The 24,256-nt window shown below is 37.4% G+C and overlaps 1 protein-coding gene across 2 annotated transcripts; it reads right to left on the reverse strand.

The window, feature by feature from the left end:
• Positions 1 to 6,184: 6,184 nt before the first annotated feature.
• Positions 6,185 to 24,097, reverse strand: ICOS (inducible T cell costimulator). 2 transcript variants are annotated; one of them, XM_019663702.1, is made up of 6 exons: positions 24,012 to 24,097; positions 22,792 to 22,858; positions 10,837 to 11,172; positions 10,010 to 10,116; positions 8,903 to 8,987; positions 6,185 to 6,964 (listed from the first exon to the last, which is right to left on the reverse strand). In XM_019663702.1, the coding sequence occupies exons 3-6, from the start codon at positions 11,141 to 11,143 to the stop codon at positions 6,924 to 6,926; spliced, it is 540 nt and encodes a 179-aa protein (XP_019519247.1). In that variant the 5' UTR covers positions 11,144 to 11,172; positions 22,792 to 22,858; positions 24,012 to 24,097; the 3' UTR covers positions 6,185 to 6,923. The 2 variants fall into 2 exon arrangements, with proteins under 2 accessions (XP_019519247.1, XP_019519246.1); XM_019663701.1 differs by lacking the exon at positions 22,792 to 22,858 and having other exon boundaries at positions 24,012 to 24,096.
• Positions 24,098 to 24,256: the final 159 nt, after the last annotated feature.

Here is a 24,256-nt window from a genome sequence, read left to right on the forward strand (position 1 = left end):
AAGGAAGAAAATAGAAGATCCCTACCTTGATTTCCATTAAAGGGGACACTCTGACCCAAAATAATGTAACTAAGTCAAGCTCACGTCCTACATTAATAAACTGAACAGCCACTAAAAGCTAATGTCAACATCTTTCAGGATTCTGGCAGGTCCTGCCAAAGGAAGCAAGGAAACAACTTTATTTCGCAGTGATGGGGACCCAGTGATAAAAAGGACAGGGCAGGCTCCTGGCTAAGTTAGGCAATTGAGTCTTTTCTTAACATGGGTTCAAACTATACTGACTCCAAATATTTGGGGTTGTGCTTACTATCATGGACAAACTAGCAAACAAAATAATGGTTCTACAACTCCACCCAATGAGTATAATGAAAAGGAAATTTGAATTGACAAAGTTGAGTTCACCTTTGCCCACAGAACTGAAGCCCATACTGGCCTGTCCTCCCTCCACCTTAGCACATGCTCTGCTAAGAATAATGAGTGTCAGCCATCCAGTGGGCTGAAGTCTAAACCTAATCACGACTGTGGGACTCAGATTTGGAACATGGCCCACTGGCCAGAGAAAGAATCTAAAGGAGGTAATAACTGGAGCTTTGTCAAGGAAGGATGTGGAGTTTCAGAAAAGATTAGAGCAAAGGATGGGGAACCCTCAATACAGAGACCCAAGTTAGGAGTGGAAGGAACAATTCATATGGGATCCCCACCCCTCCAAAAAAACATGGTGGTTAGGGGACTGTGATCGACTAAATAATGGTCCATGAGAGAGACCCAAGTCCTAATCCCTGGAACCTGTGAATTACCTTATATGGCAAAGGGGCCTTACAGATGCTCACAGATGTGATTAGTTAAGGATTTTGAGATGAAGGATTATCCTGGATCTTCAATAAAAGGCAAAGGGAAGCTTCAACAACAGAAGTGGAGAAGGCAGTGTGGCTACCTACTAAAGCAGACATCAGAGTGATGACAAGCCAAAGAATGCTGATGGCCACCATAAAGACCAGCCCTGCCAACACCTTGACTTTAGCCCAGTGATGCTGATTTCAGACTTATGGCCTCCAGAACTGTAAGAGAGTAAATCTGTGTTGTGTTAAGCCACCAAATTTGTGGTACTCTATTACAGCAGCTATAGAAAACCAATACAGGGACAATGAAAATTAGGAAGAAAGAAAGCTAGTTCATCAGGTACCTGGAATGGGAAAATATGGGGAGGAGATGGAAGAGATGTTCAGGCTGCTTAGAGAAGGCTTTTGGAAAAGAAAAAGAGGAAGAGAATACTTCAACAGCTGCCTTCAAGCATGTAAGAGGTACTGATAATGAGAAAAAGGGTTTTTTTAAGTGAAGTTTTGCTGTGCTTTGCAAATGAAACCTATTCCCATTTTGGCATGTTCTCCAAAGACTGGGAAAAGATGTATTTTCAGTTAGAATTTATTTTGAATGGAAAGTCATTTCTTTTCATGTAACTCTGAGTGCACTCAGAGGCATCTAGATTTTATACTGGAGATTTTAAGGCAACTTATCTGATATTTTGGACCTTATATAGGGTATTTGGCTGAATTTTGAATTCAAGTCATCTTCCTAGTCTAGCTCAAGAGCATTTCACCATGACTTCCAAATTATTGGACTAAAAATGGAAAAGAGTGCCATGTCTACTAGACAAGTTGCAGTCATTCTGGACTATCACCATAGAGCCCAAAGAACAGCATAGAGAGAGACCATACAAAGGAGAAGTCACATCTAGGGATTCCTAGACACCATTATCCTCTTCATTAATGTGAAGGCTAAAAAGTCTCCCATATGAAACTAGAGATTATTTCAAACCCTGCCTCAATGGATACCCTTTCTTAGCCAGAGAGATCAATGGCAGACATCCATTGTTTGGTTGGAGGCTTTTGTCCAACTTTACCTACAGAGACCAGACCAGGTTCCTGCTGAATCTGCCTGATAGGTGTGGACCTATTTGCTTCTTGAAAATGAAAAAATTCAGAGCACTATGTTAAGGAGACTAAGGGAGAAAGGATGATTTTTAGTCATGGTTAGAACATATCCCTGAAATGACACAAGAATGGATAAATTTGGAAGATTGAGAAAGTAAAGGTCCATGAGGATTGGTATTAGGGGTTATTTTTAGATTTGATGACAGCATATCTCACTGCCTTAGATGGAATAGATGGCAAGGTGGAGAATAGTTAAGATTCATACATTGAATTCATAAACACTGGTCAACAAGATACAAATAAAAAGTGGTTTGAGTGAAAGACATCCAGAGGTAGCCTGTGTTTATGTAGGAAAGACTTGGTGAGTTCACTAGCTTCCTGATCATACTGAAAGCACTGACCCTGGAAGGGGTGATGGGATTAAATATTAATACTGATACATTCACCCTCCTGGAAAAATTCAAACTCCCCAGTTCCTCATTTTCATAGATCAAAGGTTCACTAGCAACTAGGCTGAGAACAGCTTGTCTTCCAGGCACCAAGAAAAATCTTATCCACCCAGGAAAAAAGGGGAAAAAAATGGAGTGGGCTGAAAGTGGGAAGAGGACTTGGATCCCACAAGGAGAAGTGGTCCCTTCTTGTGAAGACAGAACAAGGTGGAGATTTTTATTCATTGAAATTCAATCTGTCACTCCTCAATAAGGAGCTCAGCTCTGGACACGGAAGGGGATGAGCAGACAGAACAGGCCATATTTGGGTGTGATTCAGTCAGAGTCTCTACAGAAATAGGTGACAACCTGAAGGTTCAGTGAAGAGGGTAATGAAGAGATTGTTTCCAAAGGTATAGATGGAATCAAGGAACAAATAAAAGAGGATGAAGTACCAGGGACTAGCAACAGTGGAAAACTACTGTTTCCTCTAGGCCTAGAGGGCAAAGAGTGTCTGAGTTGGTGATCCTCCAGAAGCAGAGCCTGAGACAAGGATGCCAGGGTACAGAGTTTATGTGAGAAGTGAAAGAAACAGCAATAGGGAAGTAAGAAATCACACAGGGAAGGAACAGCTGCCAATAAGAAGGATCAAACCAGTAATTACTATAGGCAATTGGAATTTAACACAGGCCATAAGGTTAGCCGCCTCAGGCCAGGGGAGCCACTGTGGGCCTGAGCTGGGGATGGAGAAACCTCCCAGCTTCGGGTGTTAGAGCCCAAGCAGAGTGGGAAGGGCATCCATGGTGTGGGGGAGGCCAGCACGAACAGTCCGAATCCAAGCTGGCCAGTTCCAGGATTGGACGTCAGAGAGGAGAAGCTGCCATACGGGAGAGGGGGTGCTACCAAGATGAGAGATTGGTGTCATACTCGGAAGTTACCAAGTAAGTAAACATATTAGGATAACAAGAGTCAGGTTTCTCACTGTCATAACAGGGGCAAATAATAGAAAGGATATAGAATAGATCTTGAATGAACCCTGTAGTGGTGTACTGGAATTAAAGGCATAGGTGTGAGCTTATGGATTTCAACATACATAAATAGATACAGAAATAAATATAGATGTAAATGTGCATATGTGTGCATGTACATATGTGTATATACACACATTTACATCTATATTCGTGTGTGCACGCATGCGTGTGTGTCCCAGTTCTGTTCACCGAGGGGCCTAGGAGCAGGGAAATCCCAAATGTAAAGAGCATAACTAATGCCTCGATCTTGGCTTCTAAAAATCATTGCCCACTCAAGCAAATCAGAGCTCCTTGGGGAAACTGCTGATTCCAGCGCTGGGACAGAGAAAACATGAGCTGAGCCTGGAATGCCTTGTTCTGCCAGAAAGCAAGGAGGTGCTGAGAGAATGATGGGGACATGTTAGACACAAGAGACAGTTTAAATAGGCTCCCACTAGCCAAGGATGGGACAATTTAAGCATCTAAACAAAATAATGATAGTAACAAATGCTTACCTATTCAACAAAATAGGAAACTATACAGACATAAATGAACAAATACATTGAAACTTTGACAAGAAACAGAAGATTTACAAAATTTTAAAGTACCTCACATAAACTATTTATTAGCTAAGAAGAGGCAAGAATTCTTTAAGGCAGAGATACTTGACAGACACCACCTTAGTCAAGTGATCAAAATCAACATTATCAGTAATGTAACAAATCAAGGTTGCAAACCACCTCATAGGATGCACTTAAAAGAACAGAGCATCACTTCTGTGTTATTTCTGCCAAACATCAATAACCTGATTTTGATTATGAAGAAACTTCAGACTGACTCAAATCGAGGAACATTCTGCAAAATAACAAAAGAGCCAAGACCATAAATGTCTAGACTGAGGAACTGTCCACACTGAAGGACACGATGGAGGCATGAACACTAAATACAGAGGGAGATTCTGAATGGAATCTTTTGCTATAAAATACATTATGGGACGCCTGGCAAAACTGGAATGCAGCCTGAGGCTCTAATGGTAGCAATATCTCAATGTTTATTTTCTGATGTTGTTGATTGGATTGTGGTTATGGAGGGGAGTGGTCTTGTTTTATAGAAAATACATAGTATTCAGAGGTATTAGGGTATTAGGTCAGAAACTTAGGAAAAGAGCAGTCCTTTTGCTGTACTTCCAAATTTTTTAATAAATTTGTGGTAGTTTCAAACTTTTTTAAAAAAAAAAAAGGAAAGAAAATGAAAAGAGTGACTGACTATTCCAAGTAATGTAACTATCTTCAGAACAAGGTTAAATTTGCAAGTGCTAGCAAAGGCAATCACTTCCCCTCCCCAAAGAAAACACTGTGAGGTAGTTTCAGTTGCCGAATATCAAATGTTTATTTTTTAGCTTTCTACTACTGCTAAAATCCATTTCATGAGTAGCTCCTCTTAAGACCTGTTTTTATTTCACAGAAATTGTATAGTCTAATAACTCCCTTTGGAATGCCCCGCGCTAGCGATGAGGGTGCTCCAGGGTGTAGCTTGGACAACCAGGCCTGGCACCGCCCATGAAGGGCCCCCTCTCCACCCCGACCCCCCACACAGACACATGCAAACCACTCAGGGAACGCCGCTGCAAAACCAGCCGGGTTGTTTAAGTCAGCTGAAAACAGAGAACACCATACTTGATTCAAATTACAAATTCAGTATTGTACTGTACGCATCCAGCATTACACATGCTTAGAACAATATAATAAGTATGCATAATGATACATCAGGTCTCACTTTTGGAAAATACACTATAAGCAGGCAACTACAAATTTGAAGACTACAAAATATCCCCATGTTATGTAAAGTTAGAAATGCTGCATACACGTGGGCTGCTCCAGAAGCTTTTGGCATGCTCACAGGGTGTGGAGGAAATGTTCAGGCTAAGAGTAATCACGTTATGTGTATCTTTCCAACTAAAGGAAGACTATTTTGAAGGGCCAGGCCAGTTTCCAGGCTGAATGGCTTCTAGGAGAGGGTCTCATGCTGATGTTCCCTGATACATTTGTGGATCTTCATAGATCCTGGAAGTATGAATGCAGTCTGACCCACTATGGTTCCCAGGGTTACTTCAGCCTCTAAGGGCAAGAGCACCTGGTTATCCCTGTCACCAGGAAGTCTCCCGACCCTTAGAATTCCACCGAGGTCTGGATGGCTGCTCCAGGCTAACAGGGGTCATTTCACCCTGTCAAGCCCAGAGGCAGTGCAGCTGCAGTTTGTCAGTGACCTCCAGAAACTGCAGCTTTCGTGCTGAATGGATCATTGGCTCTGCAGGACAATGCTTGACAGTTATAGATGGCTTTGTTGGTTTGTTTGTAATTTTAATATGATCTACAAAAATAGCCTAGCTTGTAATTAATAGCACCATGAAAACATAGATGATGGTAGAAAACAGGGTCATAACATGAAAGCACATTTCATTCTGGGCAGTGTTTTGTACCACTAATACCAACAAGTCAATAAAGTAAGCCATTTTAACTGATTTTGGGTAAAAAAAAAAGAAAAGGTGTCTTTCTGAAGCAAAAATATTCTTGTAGGGAGAATGTTCATTAGGCTGCAAATATATAAATATAATATATATTACATATATATTATATATGCAGAGGGTGCCAAAAAAGTGTATACACATTTTAAGAAAGGAAAAAACTATAATACTCAATATATAGTGATAACAAAAGATGAATACAAGTCACGTTTGACTTCTGCAGTTGTCAGAGGTGCTCAAAGTGGTTACCATCAGAGGAATTTTAATACCGCTTTTTCCTTTCTTAAAATGTATATACATGTTTTTTGGAACCCTCTGTATATATTTTATTGAGCAGCAGAGAAAAAATATATAGACATAGCTCCCTACTCAGAGTATCTGTCAAGTAATCATGTAGAAGTATTTTTAAAAGGAAAATTGAGGGCAGAAGGCATGTAAACTCTTGGTGGAGTGGTGGAGTGGTAGGCTGGGGTTCAGAAGTTGGAAAAGAGTGCTGTGTACTAATGTGTTTATACACTATAATTAAACATTTGTACCTCAGAAATAAGATAGCAACAGTTTTGAAGCATCTCCTTCTACTGTCTGATGAGAAAAAGCAATGCCCATCCTACAAGAAGAGGTAGTCTGTTGGTGAAATGCAGACAGATGCTGGCCCTTGGCTGCCTATTTGCTTTGCAGATTCAGTACCCTTGGCATCTTTTAAAAAATTTTGTAGATGTGTTTGTTTTACTGGCTGCATTGCTAGAAGCAGATGTGAAGACAGGATTCCATTCCAGCGAGGTCTGGTTTTTAAGCACACACACATGAGCTGGGCTTTCCATAAAGCTAGTTGCAAGAGGGTGTTTGTTTTGAAAGAACTCAATGGTACCGAGGCAGGCTGTTAAAATCCCTGTTGACTGATATAGTCACTGGTCCAGGTTGAACAAAACACCAGCAGAAGATATACATAGTCAAATCATGTCAGACTCTCCACGGTCCAGGAAATGAGGAAATCTCGCCCTTCAAGTAGAAGGGAATTGGCCAGCCTGGTTCACGCCTGGATGCTAGGGAGTTCCAAGTTACGAGTAACATCTGTAACAAAAATTTAGCATAAATTCTTTGAAAGCTCTCTGTGTGCCAGTTCCCTTAAACAAACTCTCCCTTTTTCTCTGCCTTTTGTAAACACACACACACACACACACACACACACACACACACTCACACACTCATACACACACACACACGCATGCACAAGCACACCCCATCCAAACTCTTCTTTATGCTTCAAGACCCAGCATCACTTCCACGTTTTCCATGAAGTTTTACTCGGTCCACTCTCAACTCCTAGAGCAGATATTATCTGAACTCTATGCTTTGCAGTTCATTGAGTATTTTTGACACGGTCATGTGACTCCACCCTCCATGCAAACACATCACCTCTCCCAATGATTTACAATCTGAAGACAAGGACTGTCTTGGGTCTTTTCCTCCCTCAACCCAAAACACATTACTCAGCACAGTGCTAGTCACATAATAACCAATCAAGAAATATTTGGCAGAGGTGCTGAATCATGCTCTTCTTGGAATTGTGCATGTGTAATGCTTTCACAATACAGAAAAGACCCTGCCTACTCTCAAGAAGCTTACACTCTGGACATTTTCATTTATTTGTTTAAATCTAATTGCAGGACATAGTGCACACTTGGTAGGTGGGGCATGAAACTGCCCACCTCTGATACCAGCCACAGCTGTGGTGGATGCTTCTGTCTATGCTGACTGTTCTAGCACAATCGCCCTATTGTGCATTTTCTGAGTTTCTGCCTCAGGACTTTCTCTGAAGACTTGTGAGCTGGCTCATCCCAAGCACAGGGCACAACCCAGAGATGAGGGAAATTAATATGCCCTGTGGCAACCGCAAAGCAGTGAGAATGGGAACCAGCAGATAAACGTTCCACGTGCCATCCTTCAGAAGAACAACTCTGGGCGACATCTACACTTCTCAGAGGTCCTGTAGCCTCTAGCTGAGGTCTTCATTTGCTTTTCCTCCTTGACCTGTTCCCTCACCCCTTCTTCCTGTGGTCACCTTCCAAATAAACTACTTGCACCCAAGTGTCTGTCTCAGGGTCTGCTTTCAGGCATTCAAACTAAGACACACATTATTACCAGCACAGAAATTGAGAGAAAAGTTGTGCTTTTTGTTTTGTTTTGTTTTGTTTCAATAGCAAAGTTATGAAACACAAGCTCTTTGCTAGTGTCAAAGCCAGAATATTAAATCTCTGGGAACCAAAATATCACTAAATACCTGGATATCATTTCTCTCATCTAAATAATGATGGCCTAAAAGAGCATTTACTTCCCTTCCCATACTTTAATTCCATGATGACAGATGCTATGTTTGTCCCTTTATATAAGTTCTTTGCCACTGTTTTGTGGCAAAAAATGAAGTGCTTTTGTCTCATTTGAGTACGTCATATCATTGCAAACTCAAATGCATAAGACATACATTTTCCACAATAGATGCTTCAAACTTTCTAAACTCCTCAACTTAATGACACTCAACTTGGTAACACACTTAATGGAAAAGGTCACAGTCCCACCTAACTGGCCTTCTGTGGACATCAAACTTCTTTCAACTTGCACATTCTCACAATATCTTCACTGATTCCTCCTCCTTCTTGCTTTTGGTAACACCAGCCAGATCTCTCTTTCAAGTCTCAGTCAAAAATCTTCATCTATCTGTGTATCTCCCACAGGGACTTCCAATTCAATATCAGTTGGAAAGTTGCCTTGATACAATAGTGGTTTATGAACTTTTGTTTGCTTATTTTTAATTATGGTTTATACTCAGAAATCTGTTTTCAATGCACTGCAAAAGCATAAATTCAGTTAAAAGAAAAATTCAGATTTTCACAGAAAATACTAAAATTCAGCCTTCGAGACATTTTTCCTTCTTTTAAAATAAGAAATTAAAATTCTAGGCTTCATGTGGACAATACTCTTCCCTTCCCAAACCCCCAAATGCTGCTGTACCTGTGAATCCAGGCTTTTTAGCTGTGTTCACTGCCGCCATGAACATGTATTCACTGTTAGGGTCATGAACGCTGGGTCGATGCTTCTGAAAGACAAAGTCAGAAGCATGGCTTCCACATCTCCATCCCTGTGGTTTTGGTTTGTTTATTTGTTTTGGTTTATTTGTTGTTTTGTTTTGTTTTTTAACTGTTTTCTATTTTTTTGTTGGAGTGGTATGTCACAAAGTTATAACGCGGCTTAGGCTAAGTAGGACAAGAGTGTGAAAAGGGCTTTAAAATAAAAAGAGCTTTCTGCTGAACTTCCTTATTTTTGCTGTTACTGTTCCTTCCCTAGTAGATTTAGATCATGGGCTCTAATTCATTCTCTTCCTCCTGTATCTCTCTTTTCAAATCCCATTCTGGCATAGGTACACACTGTCTGACCCATGAACACACTGTGGATATACTTGAGTATTAGCATACTTGCATAATATGCAGGATGGTATAAGTTCTTCGAGAACCTGTACTGTGAAAGACTAAAAAGAATATCCCCCAGCACAAAAACATTTTTGTTATTGTCATTGTTTCATCTTTCTGCATAGCTTTTCAGTGGTTTTCTTTTAAAAACAAGGATCCCTAATAACGTGCTATGTAAAGAAGCTGGCCACTTCCTTCTCAGCTACTGCTTGTACTTTATAAGGCCTGCTCACTGGTTGTTTCTTACTTGACCAATTGAGTGAAACATAACTGTCTCATCTTTGCCCTGACCCTTCGGAAGTTTAGAATAAAATTTGCAGCCCACATTAAATGATTTTTTAAAGTCAAAAGCATCTGTTTTTGTTTCAACTTTTCTCCTGACATTGTCTTTCATTTGCCCCCGTTTCTTCATCTTTATTGAATAATGATAACATATCTCTCTGTAAGCCATCGAGTAATTTTTTTATTGAAGCAGCTGTAAAATAAGCTTCTGTCCCAAGTTAGCAGTTTGATTAGTAGGTATATCTTGAAAATAGAAATCATCTATCTGTTGATCAAATTACTCTGGCAAGAGCAATATGTACTTTGATGAGTAAATATCCACTGATATTCCTCAGTAAAGCAGATGCAAGAAAGGATAGAAGTTGCTCACCTTTTGTTTAAGCCAACATAAAAATACGCATCCAACAATGTAGACTACAGCAAAAGCTGCACATCCTATGGGTAACCAGAACTTCAGCTGGCAACAAAACTGTGACTCTGAGTTGGAAAAAAGATATATTAAGAAAAAAGCTCTGAGAATCAAATCTTCTGTTTCATTGCTGTATCACAAGTTATTTTTTCTTTTCTTTCTTTTTTTTTTACCAAATTTAAAAGAGCTATTTAGTCAAATGAAGTTTGTCTTCATTACAACCATGAAATTCAATAAATAGTAAATAACATCAACTTAGTATTAGAGCAAGGATCCAAAAACTAAAACCTAAAAGACTATGCACATATATGTTTACAAATGTGGTTAATAAAAAAGGACTTTTCTGTCTATACTTTTGCAAAAGAGTAAGTAGGAAAAGGAATGATATACAACTAATATTTTCAATCATCTCATTTAATTTCACAAACTGAGCACAAACCAAAACCTTAAACCTTAGGTGACTAGAAGTAATAGCTGTTAAGCTATGGGTTGGGTATTTGCCTTCATTTTTTCCCATGATTTTTAAAGGCATATGTGTTTTAAAGACAACAAGACCTATTTCTAATTCAGCAGTCTACATGATTAAGATGCATATTACTAATTAATACTAATTATTATTACTAATTAAAAATCATCTCTTGCATATTTTCAACAGAAATGATTGCCATCAATTGCACCTGAACGAACTCCAACACAAAAGACTTATTGTTTAGTTGTTTTCATTAGTGTGAAAAGTTGTCAAAATGCATATGTACCCTTATATCCAGAAGATGAAAACAATGTCTTACCGTAAATATGCAAATACTCTTTGCTCATAATCTCCTGAAAAGGAGGGGGTTCAAAAATTGACAGTTTGCATAAGTAATAGCTGGCATGAGAACTGTCCAAGTTATTCAGAAAAAAAGAGACACTATTACTGGATAACTGAGATTGACAGAACTTCAGATGCTGAATGGACACCGTATTTTCATTTTCCTTTGTTTTAGTGAGATCACAGAGTATTTGCTCCCCTTTCAGCAACTGCATTTTAAATTGCTGGACACTCTCATTGTATTTGCATAAAACTTGTACACCTCCATCGTGAAATGCAAACATTTCAGACTTGGCAGAATCATTGATTTCTCCTGGATAAAAAGAAAGAAAGAAAAACAGCTAAAGTGACATTTTATTAATAGGTTACCCTAATAATTATGTTTGAACACAAAAGTAATCTCTTTAAAAAGTTACCTCTATTGCACTCAAATGAAAGAACTTCATAACAACAACAAAAAGAACATGACAATAGTTAAAACCACACCCTAGAAGAAACCTAACCAGAAACTTGTTTGTTACATATGAATATCTAATATGTAATATATTAGGTAATACATTTACATAATATGAATCAACAGGTATGGTTCCTGCCCTTTATCAACTTCCATTTTGGAAACAGATGGAAAACAAATAAATATGTAGTAATGCACCACAATTTGTGCAGAGAATGAAGTACTAATCGAATAAAGGTGATGAGATTGGTTCTAATTTTGATTGGAGAATCAGAAAATGCTACTTTGAGGAAGTGACTTTTGAAATTAAAATTGAAAGAGGATTAGCATTTAGTCAAGCAGGAGGATTTGGGAGAACTATTTGGTTTAAGAAAAACTTTAAAAAGTACAAATAGCTTAAACTAAAAATGAGTGATTATATATAAATATGTATTTACATTAAACCTTCCTGCTAGAGACAGTAAAAAAATAGATGAATCACTTTCAAATGAAAAAAATGTGTGTTCTCTGAACCTCATCTATTGAAAACTGAATCAAGGTCTGATGAAAAATGTAAAACCCCAGATTTTTGCTTGCTTTTTCATTTTTTAAAATAACATTTAAGCTTATAGGAAGCCAAGGTTGTTTTTTGTGAGCTACATAAGGATCACAGAAAGAAGAAACTGAAATGATTTTGGCCTGATTGCTGATTCTAAGTTACTAGATTATATATTCAAACTGCTCTTTGCTTTCGTTTTTCTTTTTCTTTTTTTCATATGAGAAAGTTTCATGCTGAAATTATTTGGGGAAAATTATTAACATGACAGTATTTTACTTAAGTTTTAAAAGCTCTGTCTTTATTTTTTGAGAAGTGTATATTGCAAGTGCAAAAAAATATTTAAGGAAAAAAATTACCTAGTCTTTCAGTGAAATATTTGTGTATTTTTGCTCTTTATATTCCAAATATACACTTGTTTATACAGCAAACATATTAGTTTCTGTTCTGTTATTATTATTTAATGTTATATCATAAAAATTCCATTTTTTACCATAATAGTCACCATAATTATCCTTTTTAATGACTGTATAATGGGCCATAATGTTAATCGACCATAATTTGTTTAAGCATTCTACTAATGTTAAATATTGATTTTTTTTGCATTTTGCTTTTATGTGAATATTGTGACATTTGGTCATGCAGATTATAGCCTACCTTCAAATTACTTCAATGGTCCAGAAAAACCTCAGTTCTTGAACTTTGTTTAAGGTGATTTTGGACTATTATTACCCCTAAGCTTTTGAAAATGAAAAATACAAACTGTTCCAGGAAGAACAGATTTATATCCTAGGCCTCAAATCATATCTACAAATAATATTTAAATACAATGACAGGCATACCATAAAAATACTGGCACAAAGGGAAACAAGATAACAACAGAAACAGACTATAGAAACAAACCCACAATTATATATTTGAATTATCAAATCCACAAAATAAAATAATTGAGCTTACTTTTAAAGAAACAAAAAGCAAATTTGTAATAAAATCTGCAAAATACAGAGAACTAAAAAAAATAAACTAATTTGAAAAAGAACCACCTAGAACTGGCAAAAAAATCACACTAACTGAGATTAAAAAGCCAATGGAAATGTTAAGAGTATTAGACAGAGCTAAAGAGAGAGGTGATGGACTGGAAAATAGGTTAGAAAAATATTTAAAATGCAATCATAATCCACAGATTCAAGAATCCCAACAAATCACAAGCAAATGATTTAAAAATATGCATGTTTACACATAACATAATGAAAATCCTAAAAGCAGCCAGAGAAAAAAGACTACCTTCAAAGAAGCAACTACTAGACTGACAGGTGATATTGCGACATCAACAATAAAAGCCATTATACAGTGGAATTATGTCTTCTATCTCCAATGTGCTAAAAGAAACTACCTGTCAACCTAGAACATGTCTAGAAGGACAGTGAGATCATATGTAACTTGAAATTTTAATAAGTGAAGTATACATGGTATGATTTTCTGCATAATGACTAAAAGAATACAGACAGAATATATAATCTAAATGGTTATTCCGAAGTTCAGTCTGTGGTTTGCATAAAGGGGGAGAGAGTTGGAATCAGGAAAAGAAACAAGAGTGGAAAGGCTTCTGTGTGTTGACAGTGTTTTATTCTTTGACCTGTAGTGATTGTAAGAATGGTTTATAATTATTCATTAGGACATTTATGTTTGTTCACTCTTTATAGATGTTTTGTTCTATAATTTAGAAGTTTTAAAGAAAATAATGCTTGTTTCATTTTAAAAATAAAGGGGATAATGTAGGCAAAAGGCAAAGAGGAAAAAACCAAGAGCATGAGAATAGATGCAGTCTACATTAGTTAAAATGAAAGGTATTTTCCTGGGGACTTACTTGAGTAAGTTATGTTGCACTACTATTATTTTGATGCTTATGTCACTACCATCTGCCACAGAAAATAATACAGTGAGGTAGTCCTCAGTTACTTAAAAACTGTTCAGAATAAACTTCCCAAGAACTTTAGAATAGTAACAAGTAAATCACGAAGAGATCTTGGAGCAAAAGTGTCTGTGGCCACTGTGTGTACACGCAGACTTAAATGCATTGACTTCTATTTCTAAAGATGATTTCTGGGCCAGCCGAGTGGCGCATTGGTTAAGAGCTGGCTTGGGACGCCAGAGGCCCCTGTTTGGATCCCACATATGAGGGCCAGTGACACTGCCCTCTACAGCTAAGATGCTGAACAACAGCTCAACCTGGAGCTGGGCTGCCGTGAGTCGCCGGCGATGGCGTAGGCTGCAGCCCCTGTTGCAGTGGGTTGCCATGGGCTACCGTGTGTAGCCAGCAGCCAGCGTGAGCGGCCAGCAGCCGCCATGAGCGGCCATCCAGAAGCCAGCGAATGATCTGCCTCACCCAGGAAGAGCTCAATAATACCAACATGGGCCAGTGAAGCAATGTCCTCCACAACTAGACTGAAGAGCAAAAGGACAGCAACTTGTCTGTTCCCCTTCCCCCAATTCCCCAGCACTGTTCCCATCCCCCAATTCCCCAATAAAAATCTTTAAAAAAATAAAATAAAATAAAGATGATTTCTTTTTCCTCTTTTGTGTCCACATGATGACTTATAACCCAACACAGGATGAACTGTAATTGTCAGTGGTACAGTATGGTAAAAATCCAATGCAGTGGTTCCCTAGGAAAACAGACAAATTCTGGCTCTGTCATTAGCAAGCCTCCATGACTAGAATACCCCTCTGAACTTCAGTCACTTCTGTGAAATAAAGGAAGTGAGACCCAAACATCTTCAAGTTCTAACATGTACTTTCTGTGGATCCAGGATCAGAACATAGCCCAAATGAGACTACAAACAACCAAGAGAGCTATTGCTGTTCAGTCCTCCAGAGGAGAAATCATGTTTCCATAATCCTCTCTCTGTCCCAGCATCTTACTAGGTTATTCGAGGAAGTCAGGAGAAATGGAAGTGAATGGAACTGTCTTACTTGCCCACAGAAGTATCCAGGAAGACTACCTAAGGTTCTCCTGAGTGACAGTACCAAGGGTGTGCGCCATTGACATCAGAGAAATAACTGGAGATTCCAATGTGTCATTTCCTCTATACATGCTTAATTTTTCATTTTATCATATTTAATCTAAACACACCTAGATCACCTTTTTATTATTAAGTGTAGTGATAAGAAGCCTGACAGATTTCCACATATGAAATGCTTAAGCTCTCCACCTGGAAAACTACTGGGTTGTCGGAAACGTCGTGACACATTTTTGCAACAAAAAACATAGAAAAAAATACATCATGATGTTTCCGACAACCCAATACTTGGCAAATTTAAGTTTGCAATTTGAATGTTTTCAACAAAAGGAACCAGATGTGGCATTTAATCAATTGCTTCATAATTACTTTGGCACCTATAGAACAGATATGTTCAAATGACTAATCACAAATTCTCCTTAGTCTTTGGTGACATATATAAAATAGTATCAAAAGAAGAGATTATCCTCATAACCATGACTCAAGCATTTAGTGGATACACAGACAACTGAAGGAAAATCTAAATGCATTTCTTTCTTATAACTGCAGAAGCAGCTACAATCTTTTCTCCACCGTCCCCCCCCCAGATGTTCTTATCTTTAAGTCTAATATTCAACCAGGAGCACTGATACAATAGTACCATTTTTATAGCTAGTGTCTGTTTAATTGGTTGGATGTCAAATCTGTTTGTACAGTTCCTCTGCCATGCCAGTACTTTAAAAATGTGTGGCCCCTTCACTAGCCTCTTTCTTCTTGCTTTCTTTCTTTCTCCCATGCTAAAATTTTCTTCATATACCACCTCTTAATATAAAATCATCCTCCAAAATACCATCCCCCACACTCTCTTAGATATGTTCCTCACTCTCCCTAACATATTGTCTCCACCTCCAATACCCATAAATTCTCACAAACATTGTCCATGTTACAGACACACTGTAAATATACATCCTCACATTCTCATACATATGTCCTGTAATATAATTCAACCTCTGCCCAGCATCATATGCAGTCAGGTCTAGTAAACTTAGATTCTTTCATGTACAGACAACTGACGGGCCAGACAGGTTAGATTATTTGTCTGAGGTCACATAACTTTTTGTGTTTATGAAAGATTTCAGGTTTAATTTCAGGTTGGAATGCTACTAGCAACAACCAAGAGAAGTGTAATGGAAGCAGGCAACTGTGTGAAGCTAGACAGTGGTCACTACAGACTAAGTCTTATAGGACCACTGTTAGAATCTGTCTATGGGAAGAAGTCTAATTTCCTCGGTCTCTGCTTTATGACCAATAGAATCTATTCACTACTCCTCCATCTAAACTGCAACTGGTCTAAACCAGCTTCATTTCTCTCTGGGACCACAAGGGCTTCTTAACTTTCTGCTATCACTCTCGCCAATTTACCATCCATTCTCCTCAAGGGAACCAGAATGATCTTCTAACATACGTAATCAGATAGTGCCATCGCCCTCCCCATTTCACTTAGAATAAAATCTAACTCTAGGCCCCCACTTCCATGACCCACCCTATCTCTCTAACATCATTTTATACCAGTTACTCACTATACCGCAGTTACATTGCTTTCTTCTATTCCTCAAACACTAGAAGCTGGTTCCCAGGGCTTTGAATTTGTTGTATCTTTGCCTGAAATGTTCTCTCTGATCTTCATATGGTTGCTTCTTGCTTCTCCAGCAACCATTGACCACTGAATGCAAAGTACACCCCAAGTCATTTTCTAGCATATTACCTGAGATAAAGTATTTATCATTGTCTGAAATTTTCTGATTTGTTGACTTGTTTATTGTCTAGCTACCCCACTATAACATAAGCTTTAAAATCAGGGACTTGGTTGATCTTATTCCCCAATTCATCCCAAGAATCTATAATAGCTCCTGGCATGTAGTAAGTCACAATAATTTTTCTTGAATGGATGGATGGATGGATGGATAGATGGATGGATGGATGGATGGATGGACAAATAAATATGTAGATCTCAGTGATGTTATAAATCTGGGAACATGAAGCATTGAATAGAGAATGTAAGAACCAAATGGCTCTTAGAAATGATCTAATTAAACCTTTCATTTTATATTTTACATTTACATTTATCAAGCTAAACTGGGGCCAGAAAAGTGAGTATCTTGCCCAGGATTACATAATTCATTGGTGGGACATGATCCCAAGATTAGCTACATCATGTTGCCTTTCTTCTGGAAATAAGGACATGCAAATATACAATCAAGAATAAATGATACTTCCTCAACTAGGATGTCAGATTCTAATGTAAATTATCTATCTGAGCTTCAAAGAAACAGATTATTTACTGTAAATATCCCCCAGGTTCTTAAAGACTTGTTTAGATGATTGATGATTCTCTTGGCTCTTTTATGTCTATAGAAGGGAGATCAAGTTTAAACCTGATTGATTCTTTGTATCCTCCAGAGTGTGCAGTCATGAAATTTGTCCAATGAACAGGGGCCCTTGGACCAGTGATTATTCTAATATACCCAGATATTTCATAACCGCATCATGTTAGTAATTTGTGATACAATAGCATTGTATATCTTTTAGAATTTAATACATTATTAAAAACACAAATAGGAGTATATTCTCTTATATCCTGGTGATGAGTCTTAAAATCTGAATATTAAGTCATAGTTTTTGTTTTGATACTATGTCTGTTGTCTTCCTGTTGCTCCTCCCAGATTATGAGTACTCTAGAGAAGAGATACTATATTTTCTTAATCACATTAACTACCATGTCTAAAGGGTTCAATCTTCCCCATAGAGGCTCAGACCTGTTAACTGCTGCTAACTATTTTATAACATTTCTGTTGATATTAATAGACTAATGTTTTCAAGAGAAAAATCAGAATCTTTATATTAAGTGGGTTTGTTTTTTTTTAGGTTTTCAGTTTTTTCAAAGGATATGAGCATTTGCATCACCTTTTTTGGGAGCTGTTAAAATCTCTAAATAAAAGTTCATTCACCTGAGAATTGTACTGATTCAAAAGTTTATCTGCAAGTTGATTCTCTTAATATATAAACTATTCCATTTATTCAGTATGAGATGATCTTGCTAAAATTCACTCTGCCAGTACTCTTTGTAAGCAGTTGTATTATCCCCAGTTGATAATCTTTTGACAAAAACGTTCAGAAAATTCACACAATGCAGGGGGTGCAAGACAAATCAGCAATTTGTCTTTATTCTCCTTAACTCAGACTTTTAACCACAAACCTCCACAAAGGTGTCAGAATGATAGAAAGATAAGATCGCCTGAGTTTGCAATTATTGATAGTGCTTATTAAATACGTTTTCTGTAATCAAATAATGATAAACTTTAGCTTAGCACAGCACATGAATGTGACATAAGAAACGAAGTTCTAAAAATTACAATGTTTGTGTTAGGGTTTTGTTACATTTGATCTTTTACTAAGAAATTCTAAAAATGTACTTTCTACCACTTTTTTCACCTTTCATAAAACCATTGTCATTTCTTTTAAGTCTACCAGCTAAAATTTTAGCATATGAATCATTTCTCTGTTTACACTATTATTCAAAGTTATCTATAATCTAGAGAAATGATCAAAATCAATAAGAAGGGTAGGCAAAATAAGCCCAATCCAAATTCTTAACATTTCCAGAAAAGAAAGCCCAAAAATGTGAAAAACAAAAGTGAGAAAATCCAAAATCCAAATGAGTTTTCTCTCTCTCTCTCTCTTTCTTTCTTTCTCTCTCTCTCTCTCTCTCTCTCTCTCCTCTCGTGTGTGTGTGTGTGTGTGTGTGTGTGTGTGTGTGTGTGTGTGTGTGTGTGTGTGAAATGTTTATACTCTCCAAGGAACTCTGTAGCTGGGATAAAACAACATTTTGTCCTTTAAGTTAAATGAAAGATTAATTTTCTTCTACTAAAAACCGATTTTCTTAGTGAAAACAGAAAAATCCCAGAAGTGTTATAAAACTTTGTAGAAAATATTCACAAAGTAATGAATTTGAAAACAAGTTACTTCTTTAGTTATTTCATTACAATTGGTTTGAAAATGTCCTAATAGGGAAATCACATGAAATTAAATAAACCAACTCTCTTCCACATGGGGAGAGAGAAAGAATTTTATTGGCACCCATGAATACCCACATTACTTTCCACCTTTCAGCTGCTGTGCAAAATCTTTGGGCACACAGACAGGGTGTTCACTGGGCAAACTTGTTTGCATTTAAGGCTCCAGCTCTCATCTCTACTCCACTGACCCACCTTTTTCTCAAGCCCACCCCTCCCCTTGGTTCCAGGGTATGTTTTCAGTTTCCATTCAACATGTCTATCTGGATATCCCGACACATCAAGGATAACATTTCCAAACAATTCAATACTCACTCACAAACCCAAACGTCCTCCTTTAAGGGAGTCACTAGTCGGACTCTCAAAACCTCAGAGTCTTCTTCATTTCATCCTCTCTGCCTCTCCTGATCCAGTTGACTCTAGTTCAAGGATATCTCTTGAATTCAATTGCTCTTCTCCACTCCTATTGCCAATCTAGAATCTTTTCATGTCTGCCCTCATTTGTAGAAACGTCTTTTTGACCACCCTTCTCAACAGCAGTCTTTCCTCTCTTGAATCTAGGCTGCTCCCAAAATTGTATTTCTAAAAACAATTCACTCCCCCAGATTAAAAGATTTCATTACATTGCTGCTTATGAGGTAAAAAAAAAAATCATTTTTTTTGGAATGACACAATCTCATGGATCATATGTTCAAACCACACTGAACTTTTCAGTCATTCTTTTCACCCTTGTTACTTCTGTTCCCATAGACTAGAACAACCTATTACTTTTTATCTGCTGAGAAACCCCCATTTATTCTTTAAGAACCATTTTAACTTGGTCCCTGAGACACCCTTCCCCACCCTTGCCAACAAAGACTCCTATCTCTATGCTCTCAATTGTACTTTGTTTACACCAATATATTTCTAATGTATATAAACTTAGAGCATAATTATTTTTGTCTATCTTTCTCATTTAATCATTAGCTCCACAAGAGTAAGGACTGCGTCCTGGTTCCCTAAATAATCCCAGGACCCAGAATATATTAGAAGCTCAATAATATTAAATAAATGAATGCAAAAAAGAAGACAGAGGCTGAGCATGGTTGGTGAATGCCCTGCAATGGGACTGAGGAGAAAAGGGAGAAAAGCAGATCCTATTTACCGGATGTTGGAGAACACTTGTTTCCCAGTCCAAAAGCAAGAACTCAAAATGAGTGACATCCAGCCAATTCTCAGCACCCCAATAGGCCTGGAAGTTACATAAATAGCTAAGCTTTCAATACTTCCAAAAAATGATAATAACAATATATAAGCCTGTAGTGCTCCTTCTGCGTTGAGCACTGTGTTAAACACACTACATGCAATATACCATTTCATGGTCATAACAGCCTTTTAAGTCAGATTTTCTATTTTTATCCCTATTTTACAGATGAAGAAACTGAGGCTTGAATAACTGGCCCAAGGCTATAAAGCCAGTATGTGGTAGAGCCATAATTTGAGCCTAGTTAATCTGAGACAGAGTCCACACTCTTAGCCCTTTCATGCGTTAGGCTAGATTTGGAAGTTATTTCCGGCTAGCTCTTTTCCTTCAAGATGTATTGGTACGTAATTGTCCCAAACACTTAAAGTAGTGTTCACATTGGAGCCCCATGTATATACTGTGATTGAAAGATATATACACCCCAAAATATATATAAAACAGTTTCTTAGATAGGAAGTTATGAGTGTGAGTACAGTAGAGGTTTTGTTTTTGTTGTTGTTGAGGTTCTTGTTTTTCATGAATGGATATTTTTGGTGCAGAGGCCTGGGAGAATATAAATGGTGTCTGTTAAAAGCTTGATACCTCAAATTCAAAAATGTTACATTTAAATCATCTTTAATTGTTTGTTAAAAATGCCATGTCTCTGTCAATATGGCTCAGACATAGGATTCTCTCAGAACTAGTGGTTGACTGAGTCAAAACTCTTGAGCCTGTTTTCCTCAAGAACAATGTTTCTTCTTAGCTTTTCCTCAAGCAGTTGGTATGTTATGCATGAGCCAGAGGAGGTTCATATCCCTAATTTCGGACTCTCTTTGTAACCTTACAAATCGTGGTCTGTTTGATGAACGTTACAGACTAAATCAGTGAGAAAAAATTATTTTTTGACTAACAGCTTTCATTTGTGTTACATGTTTCCTATATACTAAGTTCCACTTCCCAAAATACAATTTTGAATTTTTATAAAAACATTTTAAATGCTAAAATTCTTATTTAGAATGACTAAAAAGTGCCATTTGATAGACTCAATTCATTAGAACAGCAGTAACACAGAGATGCCATTTATGGAGTAAATGTAGCCTTGTAGACATTTTCTTTGGATATTGAAGACTACAAAAATATATATACATATACATATATATATATATATATATATATATATATATATATATAATTTGAAAAACCCAATAAATCTTTTTACACATAAATTTCATATTCTTAGGATAGGTAAGAATCACCAAAATTTCCAGCCTCTTACCAACCAAATAACAAAACTGATAAGAATTTTCCTCCTTTGGGACTTATATCTCTACTACTTCAACAAAATATGGAAAGAATGTGGATATTAAATATAGTCACATTTGAGTTTTGCCCCCAATTACTAGTTAAAAAATCACTTAGCCTTTCCTGGTCTGAGATTCTTCAAACATTAACCGACAGTAAGAATACCTACCCCTTCGTAGGATGAGAAGGTCTACATAGTTAGGAAGATTAAAAATATCCCAAAGGAAAGGACTTTGCAAGTGCTTAGTTTATTCATTTTGGCATTTTACTTTGCATTTAGAGCTTTTAAAAATGGTAGTTGTCATCAACAAATATATAGCGATGGAAGGAGAACTAACTCCAGGTGGTGAACACACAATGCAGTATATAGATGATGTATTATAGAAATGTACACTTGAAACCTATATAATTTTACTAACCAATATCACCCCAATAAATGTAATAAAAATTTAAAAAATACCCATATTAGGAAAAAAAGTGGTAGTTGCTAGATAATATAAAGCACTGTGATGATATTTTAAATATGAAGATTGTTAGCATATTTACAATGACCATTTAGCCATTCATGCCTCAGTTTTGCCACCTGTCAAATAGGAAAACAGCTTGTCACGTGGCATGGTTTTCTGTGTGATGAGAGTAAACACTGGATTTATTCCATTAGAATCTAAGACGACTGTTATTCTAGAAGTACAATTTATTCATCAGTTTAGTCTGGCAACTTAAAATCATCCTACCTAGGCTGGATATAGCCTTCCAAAGAAACAATACCATTGCTATTTCAAATATCCCAAGCACAATATCACCTCCATAAGTGCCCAATTGGGTTTGCGATATCGGGATATCTTTTAGCAGTACAAGCAAACCCTTCAATGGTTTGTACCAATGCTCTTGGAAGAAAATCCAAAATTCTTCATGTGGCCCATACAGTCTGATTGGTCTGGCCTCCGCTTTCCTTCTCAACTTCATCTCGCACCATCCCAATCAATGTCTTCCTTCTCTGTACTCAGGCACACCCACCTTCTTCTAGTTCCCTGACCTTACTTTATTCTCTCCTACCACAGGTCCTTTGCACTCACTCTTCTCATGCTATGAAATGTTCTTCCCCACCCTCACACCATTCTTTCCATTTACTCCTACTTGTCCTTCAAATAACAGTTCAAGTGCCACTTCCACAGGCAAGACTGATGAACCACACTCACAAACCCCACATCCATACTACCCAGTCGAGAAAGGCTTCTTCATTACATTCTCTGATACAACTGCGTTCAACCTGTAATTATCATTAATTCATGGGATTATTATCTTTCTCCCAACCATTTAGTTAGCTTCATGAGAGCAGGGACTGACCTGGTTTTGCTCATCATTGTACGTATAGCAGCTAGCACAGTACCTCCTGCATGGCAAGTGCTTGGTGCTGTATGAATGAATGAATGAATGAATGAATGAATGAATATCAATTCTGAAGCTGTTCATTTGTTGTTCATGCTGCTAAAGGGTTCCATTAGGTTGTAGAAATGGCATTGGTAAACAAGCATGTCATTCAAAGCTGCTCTTGGGCTTATAAATAGACACTAATTCCTTTTTCCTCTTTACTTAGTATTTGAGCCACCTGGAGCCACCACAAGGTCAAGCACTTAACCAATCTTGTTTTGTTTTTTTTGGGAGATAAAAGTAGTCTATTTCTTTGTACCACTGAAAAACTTGTTTCTAGATAAGATTACACCTACTAAAAGTTCTGATTTCACTTTTAGTGTTAATAGAGCTCCCCAGTTTAATATAATTTCACTGTGCTGTTCTCAACCTCAAGAACATGGCTCAGAGTTACAGATAAAATAAACGTAACCCAAATAAAATGTACAGAGTAAGAAACAGGAGAAACATGTATATTAATTTAGCTGTAGGTAGCGTTATTTAAACTGTTCAAATAGAGTCTGACATATACCATCTAAGAGAAAGAATCGAGGACTTCCGAACAATTATTCTTTTTAACGTCTGTAGGGGCTGGAGGATGTTTTCACATCATCCACTACTTCTGACCCTTTAGAGGGACTCTGACACTTTGTGTAGAAAAATACTCTGTAGAGACAGTGGCATTTCTGAGAACAAAGCCCCTAGATAAGATTAAAATCAAAATCCTTCTTTTCTAAGCCCTTCCATTTTATTTTCTCCTTCAGGAAGATTTCCCAGCCCAATGCCAGGACTTCCAATTTTCATTCTGTTGACATAAGTCCTTTTGCTTTTCATCTCTCTCTGAGAAGAGTAAGCCACTCTTCTACTTTATCCACTAACAGGTAACTCCAAGGAGGTAATTTAAAATTTTTAATGGTCTGATGAAACATCGTTCTTCATCTTAAAATACAATATCAAAGGAAGCAGTATAAACTCAATGCCATCAACAGTGACATGGGTGACAAAATGCCCTTAGCCATGTACTTGGGCTCTTCGACAATTGTTCTTATTTTCAAAAGAAACTTCTCTACTTGGTGACTAAATTTTTTCTACTTTTAATTTTTCTTACTGTACACTTGAATTATAACTTAAAATGAAATATTCAATAGGCCACTTACCTGTTAGAACTTCAACTTGGAAGCAGAAAAGAAAGAAATACCAAAGATGTGACTTCATGTTTGCCAGAAACAGATGAAAACCTTTCCTCCAGTGTTCAAAAATGAGAGCGAATTCATGTTCTCAGTTGTTTTCTATTTTCTGGAAAGGAAGTGGGTTTCGTGGGGGTTGATAGTGTCACACTTACCATCAAGGCAAGGAGGTATTTTTTAATTGATGTCAATAGCTCTATGGGAAGCATGATTGT

Source organism: Hipposideros armiger, unplaced genomic scaffold, assembly GCF_001890085.2.
Source record: "Hipposideros armiger isolate ML-2016 unplaced genomic scaffold, ASM189008v1 scaffold_399, whole genome shotgun sequence".
Lineage (NCBI taxonomy): Eukaryota > Metazoa > Chordata > Mammalia > Chiroptera > Hipposideridae > Hipposideros > Hipposideros armiger.